Source organism: Sus scrofa, chromosome 6, assembly GCF_000003025.6.
Source record: "Sus scrofa isolate TJ Tabasco breed Duroc chromosome 6, Sscrofa11.1, whole genome shotgun sequence".
Classification (NCBI taxonomy): Eukaryota; Metazoa; Chordata; class Mammalia; order Artiodactyla; family Suidae; genus Sus; species Sus scrofa.
Genome location: NC_010448.4, coordinates 52,355,169 through 52,379,889, shown reverse-complemented (window position 1 = coordinate 52,379,889; position 24,721 = coordinate 52,355,169). Strand labels below are relative to the sequence as shown.

The window sequence follows — 24,721 nt, the reverse complement described above, 5'->3', positions numbered from 1 at the left end:
GTTCCAGCCAAGCCGGCAGTCTCATTTCCTACCTCAGGGCCTTTGCACATGCAGCTCCACCCACCCGGGACACTCCTTCCCAACTCAAAATGCCTTCTCAGCAAGCCCTTCCCTGACCACTCTCTCTAAAACAGTCTCCAACCCTTATTCTCTATTTCACACTCTGTTGGGGTTTTTTCAAAGGACTCATCACAGCTTCTAAATATTTCATTATTGATCTGTGTATTTATTCAATGTCTAACTGTCCTGCTAAATCACAAGCCATATAAAGGCAGGGCCGCATCTGTCTCCTCTGTTGCTATATCCTCAAAGTCTAGCACTGTCCTCAGCACACAGCAGACGCTCAATCAACATACAGAATCAATGAATGAACGGGTACCCCTACACGTTACCTTCCCAAGGTCCTAAGCCATTATTTCTGGGACTGCCTCACCTCTACTCCCAGAGCCTCCCTCTTCCTGGAGTAAGTCCAAATCTCCTACTTCCTCGCCCTCCCACCTAATGATCAATTCCCCACGCCCACGATTCTCCACTCTTTTGGGACAGTTCCCCTCCCCCCATTCCCCACTTGGCTCCTCTCCACTTGGGTCTTCCCCCACTTGGTAGCGCCATCAGTCGGCTGCCTCATGTCACTACTTGGTAGCGCCCTCTTCAGGTTTCACCAAAAGGTGGCACCTCTGGGGTCTCACATTTGGTAGTGCCCTCATTCCCGCTCTCCTCCCGCCTCACACTCGGTAGTGGCCTCGTCAGTCTCCCCACTTAGCAACACCCGCTCTGCACGCCACTTCTAGGCATCACCCCTTCTATCAAGACCCCCCTCTGTCGCCCTTTGGTAGCGCCATTCTCAGCCTCCCCACGCCCGGCCACTTGGTAGTGCCTGTCCCGCGCCCCGGCTGCCGCTCCGCGTTGCCATGGTTCCGCGCGGCCCGGCACCCCTTGACCTGGGCCGCTCTCCACCCTCCCTTCCTCCCTCCAAGGCGGGCGCACCTTTGAAGTAGTCGTTGGCCTGCGTCTTGAGCTCCTCTGCCCGCTTCAGCGCGCCATCAGCCGGGGGCTCGTCCCGGGGGGGCTCAGCACACTCAGTCCGCTCGCCCTCCGCCATCGCCATGCCGCAAAGCGACCCCCACCCTGGCAACGGCCGCCAGCGGCACCCGGCCGAATCGTCGCGAAGGAGTGCCGAGTTGCCGCTGCCGCTGCTGCACAAGTGTCGTAAAGCGCGGGCCCTTAAGGCGCCCTTCGCGCGCCTGCGCACGGCCCTTTCGCCATAGAGCGCGCGGAGGACAAGGTGACCAGAGGGCCCCCTGACGGCGCCCTTCCTAGAATGAGCCAATGGGGAAGGCGAAAAGGGACGCGCGGGCAAAAAAGGCCCGGCGTGGCCCGGCTCCCAAAGTTAACCGTGTTCCGAGCCGCCGAAGTTTCTTGAGGTCTTAAAGCGCGATTCGCAGCGGTCTTCTCCGGTGGGTAGGTGGGTTGCGAATGCTGCTGGTGGGTGTGGCTTTTCTGTGCGACAGCAGGATGCCCAGCGCGGAAGCAGAGTCGGACCAGAGCCGGGAGTCTATCCCTGCTGTAAATTACGTGTGACCTTGAACAAAGCTTCCCTTCCAGTCTAGGGCCTCAGTTACCTCTCTGAAAAAGGGGTGGTTTCTCAAACCAACCGAAGAAAGGGTCGGTGTTTCTAAGTTGTTAACCAGAGGTGCCATGGATCCCCTAAGCTCAGAAGTTGGTTGCACCATCTCTCTTCTTCCTCACTCCCCACTCATCGGCCTTCCCTGGCTCCTCATCGCCTTTAGGAGAAAACCAAAACTTTCTGATGACCCCGAAGAGTCTAGCCTCGAGCAGCATCTCCAGTCGCCACTCCCGTCCCCAATCTTCGTTCACTGCACTCTTCCAGACCATCCTTTCCAAATCCTCAGCTGCTAGCGGAACAGTAGCACTAAATCCTTGAAGGCTCTGCTCTGGCTCCCTTCCTGAAAGCGCAAGCTCTCTCACTCTCAAACCTTCTTATCCTGTCACTCTGACCCTACCACAGCCAGCAATCGCCCTCGAAGGTAAATACTTGTACCATGTCTATTTTACAGATAAGGACAGTGAGATTTGCAGAGATCAATGCACTTGCCCAAGGTCGTGCAAGGAAAAAGTGGATGAGGCAGAACTTGAACCTGCCCCCCCTAATTCCTGTGCTCTCAATTCCTCCTCTACCGTCGCTGTATATTCCAGAGCCTACCTTGTTGGGTTAGTTTTGTTTTGGTTTTGTTTTTTTTTTTTTTTTTTTTGGTGTGTGTGGATTCGAGTCTGGCTCAGTCCTTCCCTGGTGTGTGACCTTGAGCAAGTGACCATCCTCTTTGAACCTCAGTTTCATCCTCTGCAAATTGGGATCACAACTGAGCCTATGGTATAGGATTAGAGAAGAGTTTGATAAAATCACATAAATAAAGTGACAGAGGGCCTAACACAGAGTAAGGACTTTTTATATCCCACTCCACTCCATTATAAGTACTCAAAGTGGGACTGAGTATGTAAAGCTATGATAGAGTGGGTGGTGGTTGGGGGTTAGCTCTCAGGAGGTTGTGGGAGAACCTCACCCGGCTAGGGTAGGCAGGGAAGACTTGGAGGAGGGGATGTCTGAACCAAGATCTGAAGTATGACTAGAAGGTAACTAAGGGAGGATGGGGGAAGGGAGAAAGACATTTAAAACAGAGGGAACAGGAAATGCCAAGGCTTCAAAATGGTTTTCTGGGAGTTCCCGTGGTGGCTCAGCAGAAATGAGCCTGACGCGCATCCATGAGGATGTGGGTTCGATCCCTGGCCTTGCTCAGTGGGTTAAAGATCCAGCATTGCAATCAGCTGTGGTATAGGTTGTCAACACAGCTTGGATCCCGTGTTGCTGTGACATGGTGTAGGCCGGTAGCTGTAGCTCCAAGATGACCCCTAGCCTGGGAACTTCCATATGCTGTAGGTGCGGCCCTAAAAAGAAAAAAAAAAAAAAAATGGTTTTCTTCCTTTGAAAAGATTCCTTTGTGGAACATAGGACAGGGTTTATGAGGGTGACATGACAGAACAGGCACACCCATCCACATGTGAATCTGTAGATTCACGATTTCTCTTTTGCACATGCGCACACACACACACACAGAGAATCATGTCAGGCAGACATCAGTACACAGAATTAGTGTCACAACAGCCCCATAGGTATATCTAGAATTGCAACACTACACAGACAACACATAGGTACCAAAAAAAAAAAAAAAATTTTGCAGTGCCTCCTACACTCAGAACACAGAAATCCAAAATAATGAGAAACACACGTAAGGCTGAATCACTTCACCCAGACACTAATATGTGTAGGAGGAAACACAGCCCTCTCCATACACAGGTTCACAGAATTGTGTCACAGAGATACACACAGAATGAAAACATCACCAGACACAGAGTGTTACAGACCTACATGGGAACACAGTGTCACTCACACACAGAATCACAGAGTGACATGGACACCCAGTGCACCCACACCTGGTGACGTGACCCTACAGATGAGTCAACACACAAGAGCGCTGGTGCCTACCAAGGAGAGCTCTTTATAGGAGTTTAAAGATTAGTGGGTTTCAGAGCCAGCATTGTTGGTTCAGTCCCTTTCCCTCCCCCAGCCCAGCACAATTCCCTCCATTGAGGGCCCAGGTCACCCCCAGAGGGAGGGAGGGGTCAGGCCCTTCTCTCCCCATAGCACCAATCGGGACAGGCCATCCCTGGACAAAAGAGTGAGAAGTGCCTTCCAAAAAGGGGGTGAATTGGGTTGAGAGAGGGAGGCCTCTTCAAGGGTAAGAGTAGCACCATCGTAGAAAGAAGGGTGGGGCAGGGACACATAAGTGGTGGCGGAGTACTGAGGAGACCTGTCTTCTCACCCACCCCATGATATGCAGAAGGGCTGTGCGTGTGCCTGCGCGGCTGGGGAAGTCTGCGGGTTGTGAGGGAGCCCCAGGTTCCCCGGATAAGTAAAGGTACGTGCACATCTGGCTGGCTGAGAGGTGGGGGATGGAGGGAGTTCTAGGACGGAGAAATTTTAGGGATAGGAGCTTGAGAATGAAGAGGCTTGAGCATGAAGTCCACTAGCACAAGGACCTGGAGGGGGGGATCTGGAATAGGAAGACTTAAGAGTAGGAATTGGAGCAAGTGGAGTCGGGTGGGAAGCCCAGAATCTGAGTCAGAGGTCTTAAGATTCAGAACCAGAGGAGTCTACAGGGAGAGGTCCAGACTCTCAAATCAGAAGCATTTGGAGGCTGATTTCTAGAATCAGAAGAATTTGGATCTGAGATCAGAGGCACTTGGAAGCTGTGAGGCCTAGAACCAGAGGAATTTCTAGAGTAAGAACTGAATTTAAGACCAAGTTCTGGAACCAAAAGGAATTTGGGGTCATAAGCTCTAGAATCAGGAGTTTAGAGCAGTAGGCCTAGAACCAGAAAATTTTATAGGGCAAGGTCTCTAATCTGAAGATGTGTGAAGGCCAAGTTCTAGATGCAGGGTGATTTGGAGCCATAAGATGTGGAATGAGGGGGAATTGGAGATTGTCTAGAATCCAGGCAGGTATAGGATGAGGTGTGGAATCAGAAGACATTCGAAGCCAATTTCTAAAACCAGAGAAAAGAGAGATCATCAGATCCGCAATCAGAGGGCCCTGGAAACTGTAAGGTGTAAAGGTTATATAGTCCAGACCCAGTAGATAGTAGAGATCCTAAAGTCTAGAGCAAAAATGAACTAAAAAGTGTGGTTCTGGAGTTCCCGTTGTGGCGCAGTGGTTAACGAATCCGACTAGGAACCATGAGGTTGCGGGTTCGGCCCCTGCCCTTGCTCAGTGGGTTAACGATCCCGCGTTGCCGTGAGCTGTGGTGTAGGTTGCAGACGCGGCTCGGATCCCGCGTTGCTGTGGCTCTGGCGTAGGCCGGTGGCTACAGCTCCGATTCGACCCCTAGCCTGGGAACCTCCATATGCCACGGGAGCGGCCCAAGAAATAGCAAAAAGACAAAAAAAAAAAAAAAAAAGTGTGGTTCTGAAGGTACTTGGTATAAGATCAAGACGGGAAACCCATTTTGCTTCTTTTTGATGAGAAAAGCAAGTCTTGCATGTAGCATTGAAAAAGAATTGAGCTGGACACAATGGAATACTACTCAGCCATAAAAAAGGATGACATAATGCCATTTGCAGCAACATGGATGGAACTAGAGAATCTCATACTGAGTGAAATGAGCCAGAAAGACAAAGACAAATACCATATGATATCACTTATAACTGGAATCTAATATCCAGCACAAATGAACATCTCCTCAGAAAAGAAAATCATGGACTTGGAGAAGAGACTTGTGGTTGCCTGATGGGAGGGGGAGGGAGTGGGAGGGATCGGGAGCTTGGGCTTATCAGATACAACCTAGAATAGATTTACAAGGAGATCCTGCTGAATAGCATTGAGAACTATGTCTAGATACTCATGTTGCAACAGAAGAAAGGGTGGGGGAAAAAACTGTAATTGCAATGTATACATCTAAGGATAACCTGACCCCTTTGCTGTACAGTGGGAAAATAAATAAAAAATAAAAATTAAAAAAAAAAAAAAAAAGAATTGAGCTGGGCATCTTGAGGTTTAGAATCAAAATGATTTAGACATTCGGAAGCCTGGATTTGGAACCAATCAAATGCATTACAGATCAGGAAGACTAGAAGCAATTCAAAGCTTAGGGTTGCAGGGTCCAGAATCAAAGGAAATCATTGGCCGTAAGAGCCAGAATCAGCAGGAGTTGGGGTATGTACCATCGAGAACAAGCGATCTTTATGGGGAGAGCTCTAGAGCCAGAGGACGCTGATGGTCATGGGCCTGTGGGAGTTGGAGGCTGTGAGGCCTAGAACCAGACAACCTTAGAGACTGTGCAACAGGAAAATCGATTTCGGAGGTTGCGCATTCTAAAACGAGAAAGAAATGAAGACTGTTAGATCTGGAATCAGAGCTTTTGGAGGCTGCAAGGCCTGAAGCAGACCACACTGGGGGTTGTGTGGTCTAGAACCATAGAGTGTTGCTGTTTAAGGTCTGGAAGCAGAGGTTGGGGGCTCCAGCTAAGTGTCCTAGGTGTAGCCAGTGGAGGCCCCCCCCCCAGTGGAAGCCCACCAATGGAGCTGGTGTCTACGCCAGGGAGGGGCCAGCAGAAGTCCAGGGGGGAGGAGTGGGCAGAGCTGAGGGGCCACTTGGGAAGCTAAGGGCTTGATCAGAAATCTATCTTGAGGTGTGAGATCTGACCCAGAGGGCCCCCGCTCCCCATTGACACCTGAGTTGGGGCCGGGGGCGGGGGGGAAGATGAGAGTTCCACATTATTATGAACCGCAGGTAATTTGCAGCGATTAAAAACATAATGAAAACAACAAAAATCAAAATAAGAATGAAAGAAAGATGGAAAGAAACCTGGTGATGGTTATCCACACTCCCCCAAGCCTGCAAATACAGCTCTGAACCCCACCCTCCCCAACCCCTGATTACTGAAAGCAAAGCCGAGAGAGCTGGAGAAAGGGATGAGGTAACCGGTATTGAGAACCCCAAGGGAAGTCCTGAGAGAAGCAGGAGGGGGCCAGGAACCCCCTCCCAGAGGTCACTGAGCTGAGACCACTCCAGAGCGCCCCAGACAGTAGGGGGTACGGAGGGGTGGGGGCTGAGGTAGGCCCAAGGCGGGTGGGGGCCCCTGAGAGGAGAGGGAACCCCTCTCCCGGCACCCCCACCCTGTGCGTTGGCTGCCGGCTTGGAGTATGATTGGCGTCCTCTCTGCGGGGGGCGGGAGGGAGGTGGGAAGAGGGCTGGGCTCAGTGGGCCTGGGCCAAGTCTGCCGCTGGCTGGAAGTGGCTCCTGGACTGGGCGGCGTCCTCATCCCGGGAGAGGGAGAGCAGGGAGGGGCCCAGGCCTGTGGGGGAGACGGAAGATAAGCGATTCACAGGAGTCATGCACCCTAACCCGGCCTCCCTTCCAAACAGTTAAGAGTATGGCTGGCGAGGCTGGCATGCCTGGATTCAACCAGGAGTGAAATCCTGGGCACGGTCTCCCTCAGCCTCAGGTGTCCAGGATGTTTAAGGCAGGAGTCAGGAAGCCCAGAGCCAGTTGCTGCCTGAGTTTGAATCCAGGCTCTACTGTTCACTTGCTGTATGCCCCGGGGGCAGGTGACGTTACCTCTCCGTGCCTCACCTAACCTCGTCCGTCTGCAAAGTGGGCTAAGAGCAGAACCTCCCTCCCAGGGCTGTTAGGAGGGTAATTGAGTGAATCCATGTAAAGCGCTGTGAACAGCGCTCAGTGAGCTCTTGTTATCTGGAAAACAGGGATACTTAGACCCACCTCCTTCATGAGAATCACTCATTCAAAAAATAGTTATTGAGGGGAGGGAGTTCCCTGGTGGCCTAATGGCTTAAGGATCTGGTGTTCTCACCGCTGAGGCTCAGGTTTGATCCCTGGCCTGGGAACTTCCAAATGCTGTGGGCACAGCCCCCCCTACAAAAACTTACTGAATACCTGGTGTGTGCCAAGCACGGGGGACACAGCAGTGAACAGGACAGAGGAAACTTGCTGCCTTCACGGGGCTGGCATTCCAGTGAGGGGAATCGATTGGATCACTTACATAACAGATTTAGCACAAAGCTTGGCACAAAGTGAGCACTAAATAAATGTCGGCTCTCTCTGCCCAGCCACTGCCCAGCCTCGCACACACAGTGGAGGACCCCTGCCCTGCATGACTGACGATAAACGAATAACGACATTGGAGTTCCCATCATGGCTCAATGGTTAACGAATCCGACTAGGAACCATGAGGTTGTGGGTTCGATCCCTGGCCTTGCTCAGTGGGTTAAGTAAGGATCCAGTATTGCTGGGAGCTATGGTGTAGGTTGCAGACATGGCTCCAATCTGGCATTGCTGTGGCTGTGGTGTAGACCAGCAGCTGTAGCTCCCATTGGACCCCTAGCCTGGGAACCTCCATATGCCACAGGTGTGGCCCTAAAAAGACAAAAAAGAAAAAAAGAAAACCTCCTGATGCCTGGAGGTTTTGGGTGGGAGATGGTGGAAGCAACACAAGCAGAAACAGCAGCTTGTCTTGTACCCTGCAGGGGGCAGAAGTGAGGGGAAGGGTGGGCTCTGGAACCAGCATCACAAGGGTGACATTTCCTGAGCGTTTACTGTGAAATGGGTCTGGTGCTAAGCGCTTCTTGTTCTGCATCCCCACAAATCCTCAGGACATCTCCTTAAAGTACAAACTCTTGATATAGCAGAAACCAGTGCCCACAGACACCCAGCTGGGAATGACCAAGGCACAATCAGACACAGGCTTCCGGAGACCTAGGCTTGGGCCCAGGCTCAGCTTCCACCTCAAGAGGCAGATCTGGCCAGCCCTGCCTCCCTCTGGGCCTCTCTCCCCTGCCTCGGTGCCCCTGAGAAGAGCAAGGGGCGGCCTGTTTCCATTAGGATTGTGTCCAGGCACTGGCAGCAGCCCCCCGCCCAACCCCTCAGGGTTGCCCCCCCAGCCATCTAAGGCACCTCCCACAGGAGAGGGGGACCCAGGGCCTCTCTGTCTGCCCAGGTGGCTACTCACCCAGGGGCTCATTCAGTTCCAGGAGGTGGGTGCCAGGGTCCTGCCGGCTCCCTGGGGCTGGCCCTCCTGTCAGAAGGAAACTCTGTGGGACAGAGACAAAGCCCCCACCATCACCACCATCATCATGTCCAAGGAGCTGAGACGCTGCCGTCATTAAGGGCAGCGTGGGGTTCAGCGGCCTCTCCCTGGCTCTGTGGCTGTGGGAGAGTGGCAGTCCAGAGCCTCGTTCTCCCCTCCTTGCCCCAGCAGGCTGATCTGTGCGTGTGGACTCCCAGCCACACGCAGCCTTGCTCTGCGCATTTGGGGTCAGGCGACGGGAGATGGCGGCAGGAGTAGGAGGAGGGAGACGGGCTGCTGGACCTAATTGCTTCCCCGCTGGGCCGCTGGGGTTGGCCACCTGCCTTCTGCGGAAGGTTTCAGCTCTTACAAGAGCTGGCCCTACTCTCTCCAGGATCCGGGGACCACATCCTGCCCTGTGCCTTCAGGGAGGGACAGTGCTAGCTCCAGGGCACTGCACAGCCCTCGCTGAGTCCTAGGTACCACCCACACCTTTGCCAGCAGCCGTGGTCCTGGATTTTCCTCAGCGCCCCATTTAAGCGTGCTGTCTTGGCATGTGCTGAGTGCCTCAGCATATGGCACATGAGCTCAGATATTATCAACCATACTCTCACGTTCAAACAGCCCTGTTCAGAGTGAGAAACCACGGGTGCTGCTTTTGTGGGTTTGTTTTATACAAGCATTTGCCCACAGCCCACTGAGGATCGGCAAAGGGCCTGATTGCATTGCATCTCATGCCGACCCTGTGAAATGTAACTACTTCCCAGATGAGGAAACTGAGGCTCAGAGCGGTGACATCAGCCACCCAAGACACAGGTGACGTCTCACAGTTACGAGGTGGTGGACATGGGACTCAAACCTAAGTCAGTCTGACTCTAATCTTTTTTTTTTTTTTTTTTTGGCTTTTTAGGGCCACACCTGTGGCATATGGAGGTTCCCAGGCTAGGGGTTCAATGGGAGCTACAGCTGCCATCCTACACCACAGCCACAGCAATGCCACATCCGAGCCACATCTGCCACCTACACCACAGCTCACGGCAACGCTGGATCCTTAACCCACTGAGCGAGGCCAGGGATCGAACCCGGAACCTCATCGTTCCTAGTCGGATTCGTTTCCGCTGTGCCACGATGGGAACTCCAGTCTGACTCTAGTCTTGTCTGCACTTTTTTTTCTGGCCGTGCCTGAGGCTTGCAGAAGTTCCAGGGCCAGGGATTGAAGTGATTCCCACATCACAGAAGTGACAGTGCTGAATGCTTAACCACTAGGCCATCAGGGAACTCCTAGTGTCTATACTCTTAAAGCCACACTAATAATCCAAAGCCAAGACCTGTGTTAGCGTCGGGAGGGGGGTTTCCATGAGAGCAGAGAAGATCCCTACAGACACTCGGCCATGGCATCTCTCCCTCTGCCTCGCTGACTTGTTCTCCTTGACACTTGCCACCATATTACATCTATTCGCAAAGCCCTTCCATACCTATCACCTGAACCGGCGAATCGACCGGCCGGCCAGTGGGCTTCAGCCGGCCCTTGCCCTTCTGGTTTTTCCGTCTATAGAACAGGAGGTTTAAGCCTGCTGGCTTCTGAGGGCCAGAGAATCCCACAAATCCCCGCACATACCAGGCTGAGGGGAGGCAGCAGGAAGTTTTCAGGTTCTGGGCTGGGGGACCGTTTGGGGGGTCTCACTCCCAGCAGCTCCACCCCCTCTGCCTCATCCTCTGAGCTCTGGGCCAGGGCCCTGGAGGAAGACAGGCAAGAATCTCAGAATCCAGCAAAGCCGGGCAGCTGTGGGCAGGTGACGAGCTTCATTCACTCCCCCAGGCACTGATTTATTCCTTTACTCACACGCCCACCAAGTCATCCATTCACCCATCCCCCAGTCCCTCTTCCCATTTCTCTCTCCAGTGATCCATCACCTACCCACCCATACAACTTTCATCCAGCTCTCTGTCCAGTCACCCATCTGCCCATCCAGCCACTCCCCATCCGTCCATCCACCTACTGTGTTCACTAATACCCTCCCTCTTTCATTTAGTGCATCTTTATTAGGCACCCACTGCATATCTAGCACCAAGCTGGGAGCCTGGGGAAATGAAGACACGTGTCCGTGAAAGCCTTATAAGGATGGTAACGAGACTACCTTGGAGACTAAATGGGCACGTGTCTACAACTCGAAGGGCAAACGCCTGAGTTCTAGTCATCTGACATCTTAGGAAGGGGGACATGGAGCCCCTGAAGTTATGTGCAAAACTGTGTGCCTGCATGTGTGTGTACATTTTCTTGGGAAGAGACCATAGCTTTCAGCAGGTCCTCAAAAGTGTTAGGAAGCTGAGTTCTAGACAGTTTCTCTGATGCTGTGGCAAGGTCCTCTTAACTATGACAAAAATTGTCACTAGGCCAGATGCAAATTGCTCTAAAGGCGAGGGCCCAGGCTGATTGATGGGATGTGGATAAACAAGGGGTCCCTGGAGGGCCCTTCAGATGGGGGTACAGCCTAGGCAAAGATGTAAAGGCTAGAACAAACATGGCCTGTGCTGGGCACACTGAGGGCCTGAGCTCAGGGCAGGAGGAGGGAGGAGAAAGACAGGGTTGGGGCCCTCTCTGCACTTCCCTCATAACCCCTCCACTGTGGCTCACCTCTTCCGGGCCCCAGCCATGGGGGAAGCTGCTGAGGGGACCCCTCTGGAAGGGCTGGAGCAGCTCAGCCGGGGGTCGCTCCCCCAGCGGGGCAGCAGAGTGGGCTCAGGGGTTGGGGGCGACATGCCGTGGAAACTCCGAGCACGGGGCCGGGGGACAGCCCCTGAAAGTCGGTGGTAGGCCCTGGGCAGCTGCTCGCTGGAGTTGAGCTGGAAGTCATCATCCATGGAGATGTAGGGGGCCAGCATCTCCAAATCCAGAGCGTCGGCGTCCTGCGGAGGGCAGGAGGGAGTTAGGAGCACGAGCCTCGGTCTTGGGTGGGCCTGGGCTGCAGTCCCATTTCCACCACTTCTGAGCTGTATGCCTGGGGACAAGAGTCTGAGCTTCCTGTTTCCTCATCTGTGAAATGGGTAGAAGGACTCTCGTGGCCAGCTGCCAAGATGGCCCCCACAGACCTCACCCCTTGGTATCCATGTCTCCTGTTGGAGGGCCTAGGGCTGCCCTGGTAACAGTAGGGTACTGAGATGATGGTGTGTGACTTCCAACATTAGCTTATAAAGATATGGGGTGGTGGGGGGAGGAAAAAAGATGGAGTTCCATCCATGAGGATGCAGGTTCCATCTCTGGCCTCACCCAGTGGGTTAAGGATCTGGCCTTGCTGCAAGTTGTGGTATAGGTCACAGATGCAGCTTGGATCTGCTGTTGCTGTGGCTGTGGTGTAGGAGGCAGCTGCAGCTCTGATCCAACCCATAGCTTGGGAACTTCCATATGCCATGGGTACAGCCCTAAAAAGAAAAAAAAAAAAAAAAAAAACTCTGGGGACCAAAGCTGGGGTGAGCTTCCTGGACTCACTGGCCAGTTGCCACACATCAATGCCAGGAGCGTAAAACCGTCCTGGGATGGGAAAGTTGCATTTGGGATTCTCTCCATCCCAGATTCCACCCTATGAATCTCTTCCTTTGGCTCTAATATTCTTTTGCTATGAGAAGAGTGTAATCATAAGCAGAGTGCTTTTGGAGTTCCCATTGTGGCTCAATGGGTTAAGAACCCGACATAGTGTCCAGGAAGATGTGGGTTCGATCTCAGGCTTTGCTCAGTGGGTTAAGGATCCAGCATTGCCGTGGCTGAGGTACAGGTTAGCAGCTGTAGCTCCCATTCAACCACTAGCCTGGGAACTTCCATATGATGCAGGAGAGGCCATTAAAAAAAAAAAAGGCTAGTGCTTTCCTAAGTTTTATGACTGGTTCTAGTGAATTGCCAAACCTGAGGGAGGCCGTGGGAATCTCTGGATTTGTAGAGAGCTGCCCTAAGTGAGAGTGGCCCAGGGGACCCCCACATATGAGGCTGACATGAGAAGTCTTGGACAAACTTAGCAGTCTGAAGGATTGTGCCTCTCACCTGGGGTCTGCTGACTGGGTACTCCCCAAATGGCAAGTGACGCTAAAATGAAGACATGGTTTCTGAACAAAGAAGGGTACTCTCAGAAAAGCATGCTCTAAAAATTAAGCTCAGGGTGTGCTTGTAAAATTCCTTGGTTTTTTTGTTGTTGTTGTTGTCTTTTTGCCTTTTGAGGGCCGCTCCCGTGGCATATGGAGGTTCCCAAGCCAGGGGTCCAATTGGAGCTGCAGCCACCAGCCTACGCCAGAGCCACAGCAACACGGGATCCGAGCCGCATCTGCGACCCACACCACAGCTCACAGCAATGCCAGATCCTTAACCCACTGAGCAAGGCCAGGGATCAAACCCGCAACCTCATGGTTCCTAGTCAGATTCGTTAACCACTGAGCCATGACTGGAACTCCCTAAAATTCCTCGTTAAGACCTCAGAAAGACAAAAGGTGTCCCTGGGATATCCTCAGTCAGACAAAAGGTGCTCTAGAGTTTAAGGATGTGCCTCATGGATCCCTTCAGTCCAACAGCAGGGCTTCTATTAAACCTCAGCCATCTCGACAGAAGCCTGAAGTAGAGAAGGGTTTATCTCAGAGGTTTGTGGGTATGGCTTTTGTCTGATGGAGTAAACAAACATCCAAAGAGATTCATGTAAGACACACAAAGTTGTTTGTTTGTTTGAAGAGAATTATATGAACAGAAGCATTGCCAGCATGCGCTGAAAGGGCCAGAGATGGTGCCAAATGAAAAGAGATCTTGGATCCTTAAAGTTCCATAAGCAGTCGGCCCACTATGAAAACCACTCAACTGCAAATACATGTTACCCTTTTATGAAAAAGGAAGGATGACTTGAAGAATTCCCAAGCACCCAGAGGGTGGGGCCAAGAACCATGGAGAAAAACTCCTGGGAAGAAGTAGGAATGAGTTCTGACCAAGGAACTTTTTTTTTTTTTTTTAAAGGCCACACCGTGGCATATTGAAATTCCAGGCAAGGGACTGAATCTGAGCCACAGCTGAAGCAACACTGGATCCTTTAACCCACTGCGCCAGGCCAGGGATCAAACCCACACCTCCACAGCAACCTGAGTTGCTGCAGTCGGATTCTTAACCCACTGTGCCACAGTGGAAACTCCTGACCAAGGAACTTTTGATATTTGTCCAACTGGATTTCAAAACTGCTGTAGACCAGTGATACCTGCGTGCCCACCTTTCCGCTTTTTTGAATAGGAGTATTTTGGGCAGTTATTCTATCCCTGTCCCACCCCTGGATGTTGGACCTGTGGGTGGCAGACAATGTGTCTCTTTAGTCCACAGGCCAACAGGTCAAGAGGAACTGTATTCGAGGTGCTTTGACATAACCCAGACCTGATTTAGGTGATGAGGCTCTGGACTTAAAGTGATGCTATAATGGGAGGAGACTTGGGGGGCCTTGCAAGGGGGTAGGTATATTTTGTGTGAGCAAGAGTCATGGATCTTTGGGGATATAAAAGACCACGTCCCTCCTGTCTTGGGGCCACTCTCTGTCTCTTGGATTACTTTTCCTGGGGGAAGTCGGCTGCCATGCTGTGAGGATGTTTAGGCAGCCTCAGTACAGGCCCACGTAGTGAGGAAGTGAGACCTCCAGCCAAAGCCAGTGAGGGATGGAGGGCATGAGTTCAGAAGGAGACCCTCTGGCCCCAGATGACTGTAGCCTTGACTGAGAGCTTGACTTCAACCTCATGAGAGACTGAGAAAAAACCATCCCGCTAAGCTGCTCCCAGGTACCTGATTCTCAGAAACTGTGTGATATAATAAATGTTTGTTTTAAGGCGCTGAGTTTTGGGGTCATCTGTTACAAAGTGATATACAGCTAATACATCATACCACTGTCACTTATGTATCCAGTCCATCAATCTTCCAGGCATTATCCATCTATCATCTACCCAACGGCCTATCTATCCAGCTACCCATCCAAATATCCATCAACCATCCGAGTAGCTAAGCATCAGCCATCTGCCTCTCTGCCATCATCCACCTAATGATGCAGCTGCCCATCTATCCATCCATCCCCTCCTCCCCTTAACTGTCCCACCATCCTTCTCGAAAGCTTAGATATGCCAGAACCCAGAAGCAAACGCACGCCAGCCCTTACCTGAGCTATATCTAGGTCTGTCTCCACTGCATCCAGGTCTTTCCCAGAGGCAAAGAATTTGTGTGCGTTCTCCACATCTGCAAGCAGTTCATCTGGGAGATCAGCCTGTGGGGAGAGAGTAGAGACTTGAGGACGCCTTGAGCCTGGGAGACGGCGGCGGTAAGGCCGGCTAAACCCTTGCGCTCAGGGGTAAAGGTGAGGGTCAAACACCAGATAGCTGGGACACCAAGTGGGTCAAACAGCAAATGTGAGTTGTGAACCTGGGTATTCAAAAGTCTCAGTGCCTGACATCAAAAGTTCAAAAGTCCAAAGCCTGAGGCCAAGATATTTAACCCTCTGGGGTTAAAGGTCTTGAAGTCTGGGGGAAAACACTGAAAAGTCCAGTTGTCCCAAGGGTAAAGGGTGAGGCCAAAGGTCACCGTTTATTTCTCTGGTGGAGAGAAGACATTTGGGGGGGGAGGGGGTCGTGACAGTGGGGATATGGAAAGTCAACAGCAGATAAATACGGACCCCTGAATCAAAGGTCTGACTATCCAGACTCTTAGATAAAACCAGTAACCATTACAGTCTGTCGAGCACCTACTAGGTGCCAGGCCCCTACTAAGTGCTTTCCATGAATGATTTCATTGAACCCTCACAGTAACCAATGACATGGCTACTTGATATTATCCTAATTTTCCAGGCGAAGAAATTGAGGCCCCACGTGCCCAGAGTAACACAGCTGTAAGTGGCAGAGTCAGGATTTGAATCCAGGTTTGTGTAACTTAAGATGTTACACATTCTTGACTCTTCGAGGTCAAACTTCAGAGAGCCTGGATGCTTGGTCCTAAGCGCGAGGGGGTCCCCCAGGCCAGTCCCAAACATCCTAGGTTTTGGTCCAGGTAACAGTCGAAGAATCTGGAGTCTCGATCTTAAAGGAACCCTGGACACCATCTCCTCCCAGCCCTTCCATGACACAGAGGGAGCAACCGAGTCCCAGAGAATAGCAAGGTTCAAGCCAAAGGCCGAAAAGAGCTTGGATCCTCAGGGCTGAACTGGAAGGGACTGCTTACCGGAAGAGGACTTTGGGGGCACCGTGTGGCCGGGGGTGCGCTGGGGGTGGCAGCTACTGAAGTCCCATCCAGGATCGGTGCCAGGAGGCGACGGAGGTCAGGGCTACAGAAGCGACGGGGGTCAGCGGCCAGGGCAGCTTCACTCAGGGTAGGGGGGTGCAGGAAGGCCAGGATCCGGGGACCAGAGGTGTCTGCAGGACACAGTGAGATGGAGAAGACAGAGGACGGTCACCCTGCGTGATGGGCAGACCCTCCATGCCACCCCCAGGGAGCACAGTGGACTGAATAATCAGTGTGGACCCCGTTCACAGCGCTGGGAGCTCAGTCCTGGAGGACCTCTGCTGGGCCAGGTGCTGTCCCTTCAGTTACCAGATTGTGGTGAGGCCCTGGAGGGTCCTAGGGGAGAAGCCAACATGTGGGGGCACACAGTAGGCTCAGGACAGTAGCAACTGCCCAATGGTGGGGAAATATTTTAGTATTAAAAGGTACACGGCTGGATCATGGCACATGACTGACCAGATTCACCAGCAGCCCAGAACAGCACTGGGCCATTCGGTTCCAGGAGGGTGGCATGTTAGGAGAAAAGCCTGACCCAAGGCCCTCAAGAAAGTTCTAAGGTTCCTGGAGGTCCAGGTGTGGCCCTGAGCCAGTTCTAAGCCAGAAAAGGAAAGGATACCACACCCAGGAGCATGGGTTGCCAGCAGCAGTCTGGAGAAGGTGAGGCCTTGAAGAACAAACAGGGAGGGAAGCTCATCGATCCAGGATTGGGGGGCAGGGGTCAAGCAGGGCAGGAGGAAGAGGTAGAATGGAGCCAGACTTGGAAGGGTCAGGAGTACTGGAAGCCAAAGAACAATGAAGTGGGAACAGAGAACAAAGAGAAAGTGGGGGCAGTCGGGAGCCACAGCAGGATTCAGAGCAGAGAGCAACAAAACCGAAGCAATCAGGGACACAGGAGGAGAGGAGAGCATTCTGGGTAAAGGAAACCGCAGGTGCAAAGGCCCTGAGACGTGAAAGTCTGGTCTGTTCCCAGAGCACTAAGGAAGCTGGTATGGTTCACAGAGTAAGAAGAGGAAGGAGGGAGTTCCCTGGTGGTCTAGTGGTTAAGGATTCAGCCATGGCCTTCTGCATGCCTGCCGCAGGTACAGCCAAAAAAAAAAAAAAATGGCAGCAAGGGGGACAGGAGGCAGATCACACAGGGCCAAGGCCAAGTGAGTCACATTGAGACACTGGGGCTTTCTCCCAGGTGTCCTGGGAACACACACCCTCCCAGCCCCAGCCCTGCCCATACCAAGGCTGTCCCCAGGATTAGGAGCATCCTCCTGAGAGGGGGTGCCCCGCTGAATGGGTCTGCGAGAGTGCCGCTCCGTTTGCTCCAGGGACAGCACCACTTCGGTCTCTTCCACCTGGCTGGGGTACAGGGCAGAAAGGGGGCGGGAGTCGGGGAGCATCCTTGGCTCCAGCCCCGGAAGCCTCCTCAGCTGATGTCCTGCTAGAGGAGACAGTCTCATCCAGGGGCTGGAGGGCACAGGGCACAGGAGAGACCGTGCTTGTTTCTTTTGAGAATTTAAATTTTGTCGAATGATTTTTATTATAATAGCACCGAAAAGAAAGTCAAGTGTGTCTTCTCAAACTCCCTCTGTGGAAGGAAAGACAGGAAAAAGGAAGAGTTGGCGTTTAGCACAGACTGGGTCAAGAGAGGAGACTGAGGGACCCCAAGGGACAGAGAGCAGGGGAGTGAAAGGCATAACTAAATATTCTCTTTATAGGTATTTACTTAGAAACACATTCTTAAAGGCGTATTGATGAAAAATATATTTTACCATATTCTTATGTTACCAAATGTGAAGAATTTATAGGGATATATTTTTATGAATAAGGTTTTAGTTATGAAGCTTCTATTCATAGCCATTTGTCATATTCAAGGGAACAAATTTATAAATACATCCTTATGTTCCTCGCACCTCCCTGCCACCCCACCACCCCCCAAGTCTCTAGCTGCTGAAGCAACCCAAATGTTCCCTCTGCAACTTGGCTTCTGGAGAATTGGTCTGGGGTGGAGGACCAGACATTCATTTGCATCTCATTTGCATAACACTTTCCAGGCCAGACCGTGGGTGGTCCTTCCACCAGCTTTTTGAGAAGCTCTGACCCTTCCCAGCTTCACCAACTCCTGGGCTGGAAACATGCCAATTTAGGCTGCACCAAAGCCACGTCACCCCTTTGGGAAAATGCAAGCTCAGAGTCACACGTGGACACACACTCGGTATTCACAGGCACAAACAGGAACATCCATGTACGACCAGGTGTATATATACAAGGTCAGACTCGCACACAAACGCTATACACCTGTGTTGGCACACACATGCCACACGGAAGCACGCACTCCTTCATTCCGCAGACCGTTCCTAGGTAACCAGTCACACTTAACGGTTAAGAGCAAAGACTCTGGGGGAGTTCCCATCATGGTGCAGCAGAAGCAAATCTGACTAGGAACCATGAGGTTGCGAGTTCAATCACTAGCCTTGATCAGCGGGTTAAGGATCCTGCGTTGCAGTGAGCTGTGGTGTAGGTTGCAGATGTGGCTTGGATCCTGTGTTGCTGTGGCTGTGGCGTAGGCCAGCAGCTGTAGCTCCAATTGGATCCCTAGCCTGGGACCCTCCATATGCTGTGGGAGTGGCCCTGAAAAGCAAAAAAAAAAAAAAAAAAAAAAAAAAAAAAGAGCAAGGACACTTCAGCCAGCAGCCTGGGTTCACATTCCACTGGGTTCACATTCCAGCTCTGCCTCTTAGGAGCTGTGTAACCTTGAGCATCTGGCTGAACCTTTCTGGGCCTCATTTTCCTCCTTTGTACAGAGGGAATAATAATAGTACCTCCTTCTCAGGTTGTCCTGAGGCCTAAATGAGTTAATACATGTCAAAGGCATAGACCTGTGTCTGGCACGGGGTGAGCTCTATGGAAGTATTTGCAGTTATTTATCGAGTGACTACTGCGTGCCAGGCACTGTTCTAGGCACTGGAGACTTAGCAGCCAACAAGACATACAGCTCCCTGCTCTCATGGAGCTTAAATGCTAGTGGGAAAAGACACACTCTAAATAGAAGATAATTATTTACTGGCAAATATACCTATCATTATAGAATTCATATCTTTCCCTAAATGAAGTACTCAAGACATAACTGGTTGGAATTGAGACGTACCATCAGTGTAAAAATACACACCGGATTGAAAAAACTGAGTATGAGAAAAGAATCTGAACTACCTTGTTAATCATTTTTAATATGGATGCCTTGCTGAAACGACAGCTTGGGATGTATACATATAATGTACATGTAATATATACATGAATACATATGATACAATGGCCATCAATTCCTGCTCTGGGAACAGATCCCACCTCAAGCCGGTGCACGCTATGGCCAAAAAAATAAAATAAAAAAGACAACCAATGTATAATACATCAATAGTGTGCTGTTAATTACATTAATAATGAATTGAACACTGTATTATTTTATTTTATTGTCTTTTTAGGGCCACACCCGTGGCATGTGGAAGTTCCCAGGCTAGGGTTCGAATCAGAGCTGCAACTGCAGGCCTACATCACAGCCACAGCAACGCCAGATCTAAGCCACATCCGCAACCTACACTGCAGCTCACTGCAATGCCAGATCCTTAACCCAATGAGTGAGGTCAGGGATCGAACCCAAATCCTCATGGATACTAGTCAGGTTCGTTTCCACTGAGCCACATGGGAACTCCTCTTTTTACTTTTTTAATGGCTATGAGAAAATGCAAAATAACACATGTGGCTCATGTCACACTTTTATAGGGCAGAGTTGGGTTAGATAGTATTGGGGGAGAAAAAAAGCAGAGAAGGAGATTTGCACTTTTGAAAAGGGGCAATCAAGTAAGAAGGCCTCGTTGCACACACAAATAAGAGAATTACAAACGGTTTGTTTTTGTTGTTGTTTTTGCTGCACCCCGGCTTGTGGAAGTTCCTGGGCCAGGGATCGAACCCGAGCCACAGCAGTGACAATGCCAGATCTTTAACCACTAGGCCACCAGGGAATTTGAACAAACAGTTTTAACTGCTCTGGAACAAAAGTACAGGGTACCAGAGGAGAAAATGGGGAGATCTGACCTCTTATAGGGGCTCAGATAAGTAATGTTTGAGCTGAGACCAGAAGAATGAGTGGGTACAATTCAGGAGAAAGAGGAGGAGAGAAGAGGAAAGAGCATCCTGGGCAGAGGAGACGACATGTGCAAAGGCCCTGAGGTTGGGAGCGAGAAGGCACGGCCAGCAGGAGTCAGGTCACACACAGCCTGGCGAGCCATGTCAAGTTACTTCAGGGAAACGGGGGAACCGCAGAAGGGCTTTGAACAGGGAAGAGACACGCACTGATCTGTATTTCAGAACCTGCTCCCTGACATCGGCTGTGGTGTGATCAGTGGGGTCCAGACCAGCTTTAGATCGCAGGAGGTATGTTATAAACAAGGTGTGAAATGGTGGTGGCCATGGAAACAGAGAGAAGGGAAACAAATTCAAAATACATTCCCGAGGTGGGTAGTTGATGGGAGCAGGAGGGGATGAGAAAAAGGATGCGGGAGAGACTCCTGGGTTTCTGACTTCAGCACATGGTTAGAAAAGAGACTGTGCGATCTGGTGGTTGGAAGTGTAACCTCCAGTCCAGCCTTGGGTCAAAAGCCTGCCCTGCCAGTTACTAGCTCTGTGACTTTGGGCAAGTGACTTCCCCTCTCTGGTCCTCAGTTTTCCCCCCTAAAAAATGGGGATCGATAATAGCTATAGCAGTTTCTGCTGTGGCACAGTGGGTTCAGAATCTGACTGCAGAGGCTTGGGTCACTTCAGAGGCGGGGCGCAATCCCCAGCCTGGCACAGTGGGTTAAAAGGATCCATTGAGTTTTCTTCCTGCAGAGCAAGCGTTCATGGCAGTGGTAGGAGGCTTAGGTGTGGAAGAAGAGGGATAGATGCTGCAGAGTATAAGCACCTGAGTGCACACACAGAGCCACGCAGCTGCACGCCACACAGTTTGTACCCAGCACAAAGGATGAGTCACACCTTATGCTCCTCATCTCACTGTTACTAAGTAAACTTCTAGACTTTCTTCACCCACTTTCCTGGCAGGAACACTGAACTCCCCAGGCCTGCTCTTTGCTTAGAGGACAAAGGATTGAAATCCCAGCGCCTGGCCATCCAAAGGCACACCTAGGAGTTCTCTAGTGACTCAGTGGGTTAAGGATCTGGCGTGTTCCCTATGGCTCAGGTCGATGTTGTGGCAAGGGTTCAATCCCGGGAACTTCCGCATAATGTTGGGGGGAAAAAAGGGCAGACCTTCATGATGAAGATAAGGAGCTTCCAGAAGAGACAGGGGAGGGTTCCCCTTCTTTGCTCTGAAAACGAAGAGACCTCTTTCCATGGCTACACACATTTTTCAAAGATTCTGATTTGAAAAGGTGTTAAAGTGAGAACGTTTCAAAGATGACCAGTCCTGTTTTTGTGTGTGGCCTGAAGACTTGTATGAATATTCCTGTTACCAACTTCTATTAGGGTTTCTAATAGAATCTGTTCCTTGTATTTTTATTTCTATTGATTTATTTATAGCTAAACCTTGGCACGTGTAAATTCCCAGGCCAGGGATCAAATCTGAGTCACAGTTTCAACCTAAGCCACAGCTATGGTAATGCCGAGTCTTTAACCCACTGAACCACAGTGGGAACTCCTCTTTACTGTTTATTATTTTTAATTTTTTGGGGGGAGTAGAATCCGTTCTTGATGCAAAACTTCTGGGAAAACTCCTATGGCTTTAGAAATAAATGCCATGTCCTAGAAGAGAATCTTCAAAGAAAAGCGATAATTCTGTTTTGTGTGATAATTTGCTGCCCTCGTCCCACTGTTATCAAGGTGACACACTTGTAAGATGCGTGGAGGGGGGAAGCCTGTTCTTTACCACCACACACACATTAGAATGGTTCCAGTTAAGAAAAAAACGAGGAGGAGTTCCCGTCGTGGCGCAGTGGTTAACGAATCCGACTAGGAACCATGAGGTTGCGGGTTCGGTCCCTGCCCCTTGCTCAGTGGGTTAACGATCCGGCGTTGCCGTGAGCTGTGGTGTAGGTCGCAGACGCGGCTCGGATCTGGCGTTGCTGTGGCTCTGGCGTAGGCCGGTGGCTACAGCTCCGATTCAACCCCTAGCCTGGGAACCTCCATATGCCGCGGGAGCGGCCCAAGAAATAGCAACAACAACAACAACAAAAAAAAAGACAAAAAGACAAAAAAAAAAAAAAAAAAAAAACAAACGAGGAAAAAAAATACAGACAATACAAAATGCTGGCAAAGATGCAGAGAAACTGGAAGGCTCACGCGTTGCAGACGGGAAATGCAAGAGTACAGCCACTCTGGAAGGCAGTTTGGCAGCTTCTTAGGAAGTTAAACATATACTGACCATATGACCCATCCATCCCACTTCTAGGTGTTTACTCAAGAGAAATGAAAACATATGATCTCATAAAATCCTATTTGAGAATGTTGACAGTAGCTGTTTTTGTAATCACCCAAAATAGGAAACGGTCGGGAATGTCCTCCAGCTGGTGAATGGGTAAGCTGTGGTCCTTTGTTCAGACCATAAAATACTACTCAGCATCCAAAGGAACCACTGGAGTGCCCATCCTGGCGCAGCGAAAACAAATCCGACTAGGAACCCTGAGGTCATGGCTTTGATCCCTGGCCTCGCTCAGTGGGTTAAGGATCCGGCGTTGTTGTGAGCTGTGGTGTAGGTCAAAGACATGGCTTGGATCTGGCGTGGCTGTGGCTGTGGTGTAGGCCGGCAACTACAGCTCCGATTGGACCCCTAGCCTGGGAACCTCCATATGCCGCAAGTGCAGCCCCAAAAAAGATAAAAAAAAAAAAAGGAACTACTGACACACCCCCCAATATAGATAAATTTAAAATATATGAGGCTCCCTGCTGTATAGCACAGAGGACTATATCCAATCATTTGATAGAACATGATGGAGGATAATATGAGAAAAAGAACGTGTGTATATATATATATATGTATGTATGTATGACTGGGTCACTTTGCTGTACAGCAGAAATCGACAGAATACTGTAAATCAACTATAATAAAAAATTTAAAAAATAAAATAAAATACATTAGGCTAAGTGCAAGAAGACAGATTCAAAAAGCTATATACTGTAGGATTCCATGTACATGATATTCTGGAAAAGAAAAAATTCCACACTGGGGGGAGTTCCTGTTGTGGCACAGTGGAAACAAATCCCACCGGTATCCATGAGGATGTGGGTTTAACCCCTGGCCTCGCTCAGTGGGTGGGGGAGTTGGCATTGCCATGAGCTGTGGTGTAGGTCGCAGACACGGCTCGGATCTGGGGTGGATGTGGCTGTGGCTGTGGCTGTGGCGCAGCCTGGCAGCTATAGCTCTGATTTGACCACTAGCCTGGGAACCTCCATGTGCGGCGGGTGCGGCCCTAAAAGCAAAAAAATAAAAATAAAATAAACTTGAATATAGAGTGCTTTTATTTTAAACTAACAGCATACATGTACATCTGTGTCTACATGCAGACACGTGTGTGGTCAGTCACACGTGTTCTCCACACGGATACATACGCATACGCCCTCTCACACACCTGTGCACAATACACAAACACTCAGACCAGACCCTTGCACACAGCCACCCCACCTCCTTCCCGCTTACCTGATCAGGAAGTGGACGCAGACGATACTCTCAGATTGGGGGCCCCGGCCCCCTGACACCACTGTGGCCTGGGTCTGGGTCCACAGGTAGCCACCACTCCGGGCCAGGAAGCGGTACTGCCCCGTGACTGCCTGGCCCTTGCTCAGCACTGGGGAGGGGCAGGGGGAGGGGTTAGGGCAACTGGGGAGAGAAGGCTCTGGGGGCAGGGCACGAAGGGGCCAGGGAAGAGAAGTTTCCTTGGGGGAGCGGGAACCAGGGAGCTGGTGTTGGCGGGGGCCATGCAGCGCCGGAAATGGAACCTGAACACATACAAGCGTGGATGCTCTGGCCGACGGCGTCCGAGTCCAGCGCGTGGATGTACTCGTAGGCGGAACAGCCAATCAGGTCATCGGGCCTGTAGCCGGCAACCTCCGCGATCCTGAGGTGGGTGCAGTGGGGCCCGGTCAGTTCAACTGGCTGAGGCAGAAGAGGGGCCGAGGGCCGGGGCCGGGGCCCAGGGGGGAAGCCAGAAACACAGAGAGAGACAGGGTTGTCACAGAAAGAAAGGGAGAGTGAGAAACAGAAAAAGGAGCATGGGAGGCTGAATGATGGCCCCTGAAGGTGGCCCCATCCTAATTCCTGGGACGTGTGAATAGGCCACCTTACAGGGCAAGAGGGTTTGCAGATGTGCTTAAATCAAGGATCCTGAGATTGGTTATCCTGGATTATCTGGGTGGGTGCAGTGTAATCACAGGAGTCCTTATAAGAGGGGAGCTGGTGGGAGTTCCTGTTGAGGCTCAACAGTAACGAACCCGACTAGAATCCACGAGGATGTGGGTTTGATCCCTGGCCTTGCTCGGTGGGTTAAGGATCTGGCGTTGCCGTGAGCTGTGGTGCAGACGAGCAGCTACAGCTCCAATTCGACCCCTGACCTGGGAACCTCCATATTCGCAGGTACAGCCCTAAAAAAAAAGAAGAGAGGGGAGAATAGGAGATGTGATGGTGGAGGTAGAGATGGAAGTGACCTGCTTGGAAGATGGAGAAAGGGGCCAGGAGCCGAGGCATGTGGGAGGGCTCCAGGAGCCGCTGTGGAAGGAAAGTCTTCCCTGGAGCCTCCAGAAAGAACACAGCCCTGATCTTAGCATCCGG

General features: G+C 51.2%; 2 protein-coding genes across 9 annotated transcripts in view; both read right to left on the bottom strand.

The window, feature by feature from the left end:
- The window catches only part of LOC100513542 (serine/threonine-protein phosphatase 5), a 28,783-nt gene extending 22,159 nt beyond the window's left edge, over nucleotides 1-6,624 (bottom strand). The window contains exon 1 of the mRNA XM_003127234.6: nucleotides 988-6,624. Within this exon, the coding sequence (XP_003127282.4) occupies nucleotides 988-1,108 (121 nt within the window). The 5' untranslated portion in view covers nucleotides 1,109-6,624. The remainder of the gene's footprint in view (nucleotides 1-987) is intronic.
- HIF3A (hypoxia inducible factor 3 alpha subunit) overlaps nucleotides 3,551-24,721 on the bottom strand; it is a 33,447-nt gene continuing 12,276 nt past the window's right edge. For 4 of the 8 annotated variants that reach the window (XM_021094602.1, XM_021094604.1, XM_021094599.1 and 1 more), the window contains exons 7-14: nucleotides 23,905-24,011; nucleotides 23,594-23,741; nucleotides 17,153-17,271; nucleotides 15,865-16,055; nucleotides 14,813-14,917; nucleotides 11,293-11,564; nucleotides 10,276-10,393; nucleotides 3,551-6,929 (exon numbers count right to left, since the gene is read on the bottom strand). In XM_021094602.1, the coding sequence (XP_020950261.1) occupies nucleotides 6,624-6,929; nucleotides 10,276-10,393; nucleotides 11,293-11,564; nucleotides 14,813-14,917; nucleotides 15,865-16,055; nucleotides 17,153-17,271; nucleotides 23,594-23,741; nucleotides 23,905-24,011 (1,366 nt within the window). In that variant the 3' untranslated portion in view covers nucleotides 3,551-6,623. Of the gene's footprint in view, nucleotides 6,930-8,600; nucleotides 8,683-10,275; nucleotides 10,394-11,292; nucleotides 11,565-14,812; nucleotides 14,918-15,864; nucleotides 16,056-17,152; nucleotides 17,272-23,593; nucleotides 23,742-23,904; nucleotides 24,012-24,721 lie in introns of all 8 variants that reach the window. The other 4 variants (XM_021094603.1, XM_021094600.1, XM_021094601.1 and 1 more) reach the window with 3 other exon arrangements.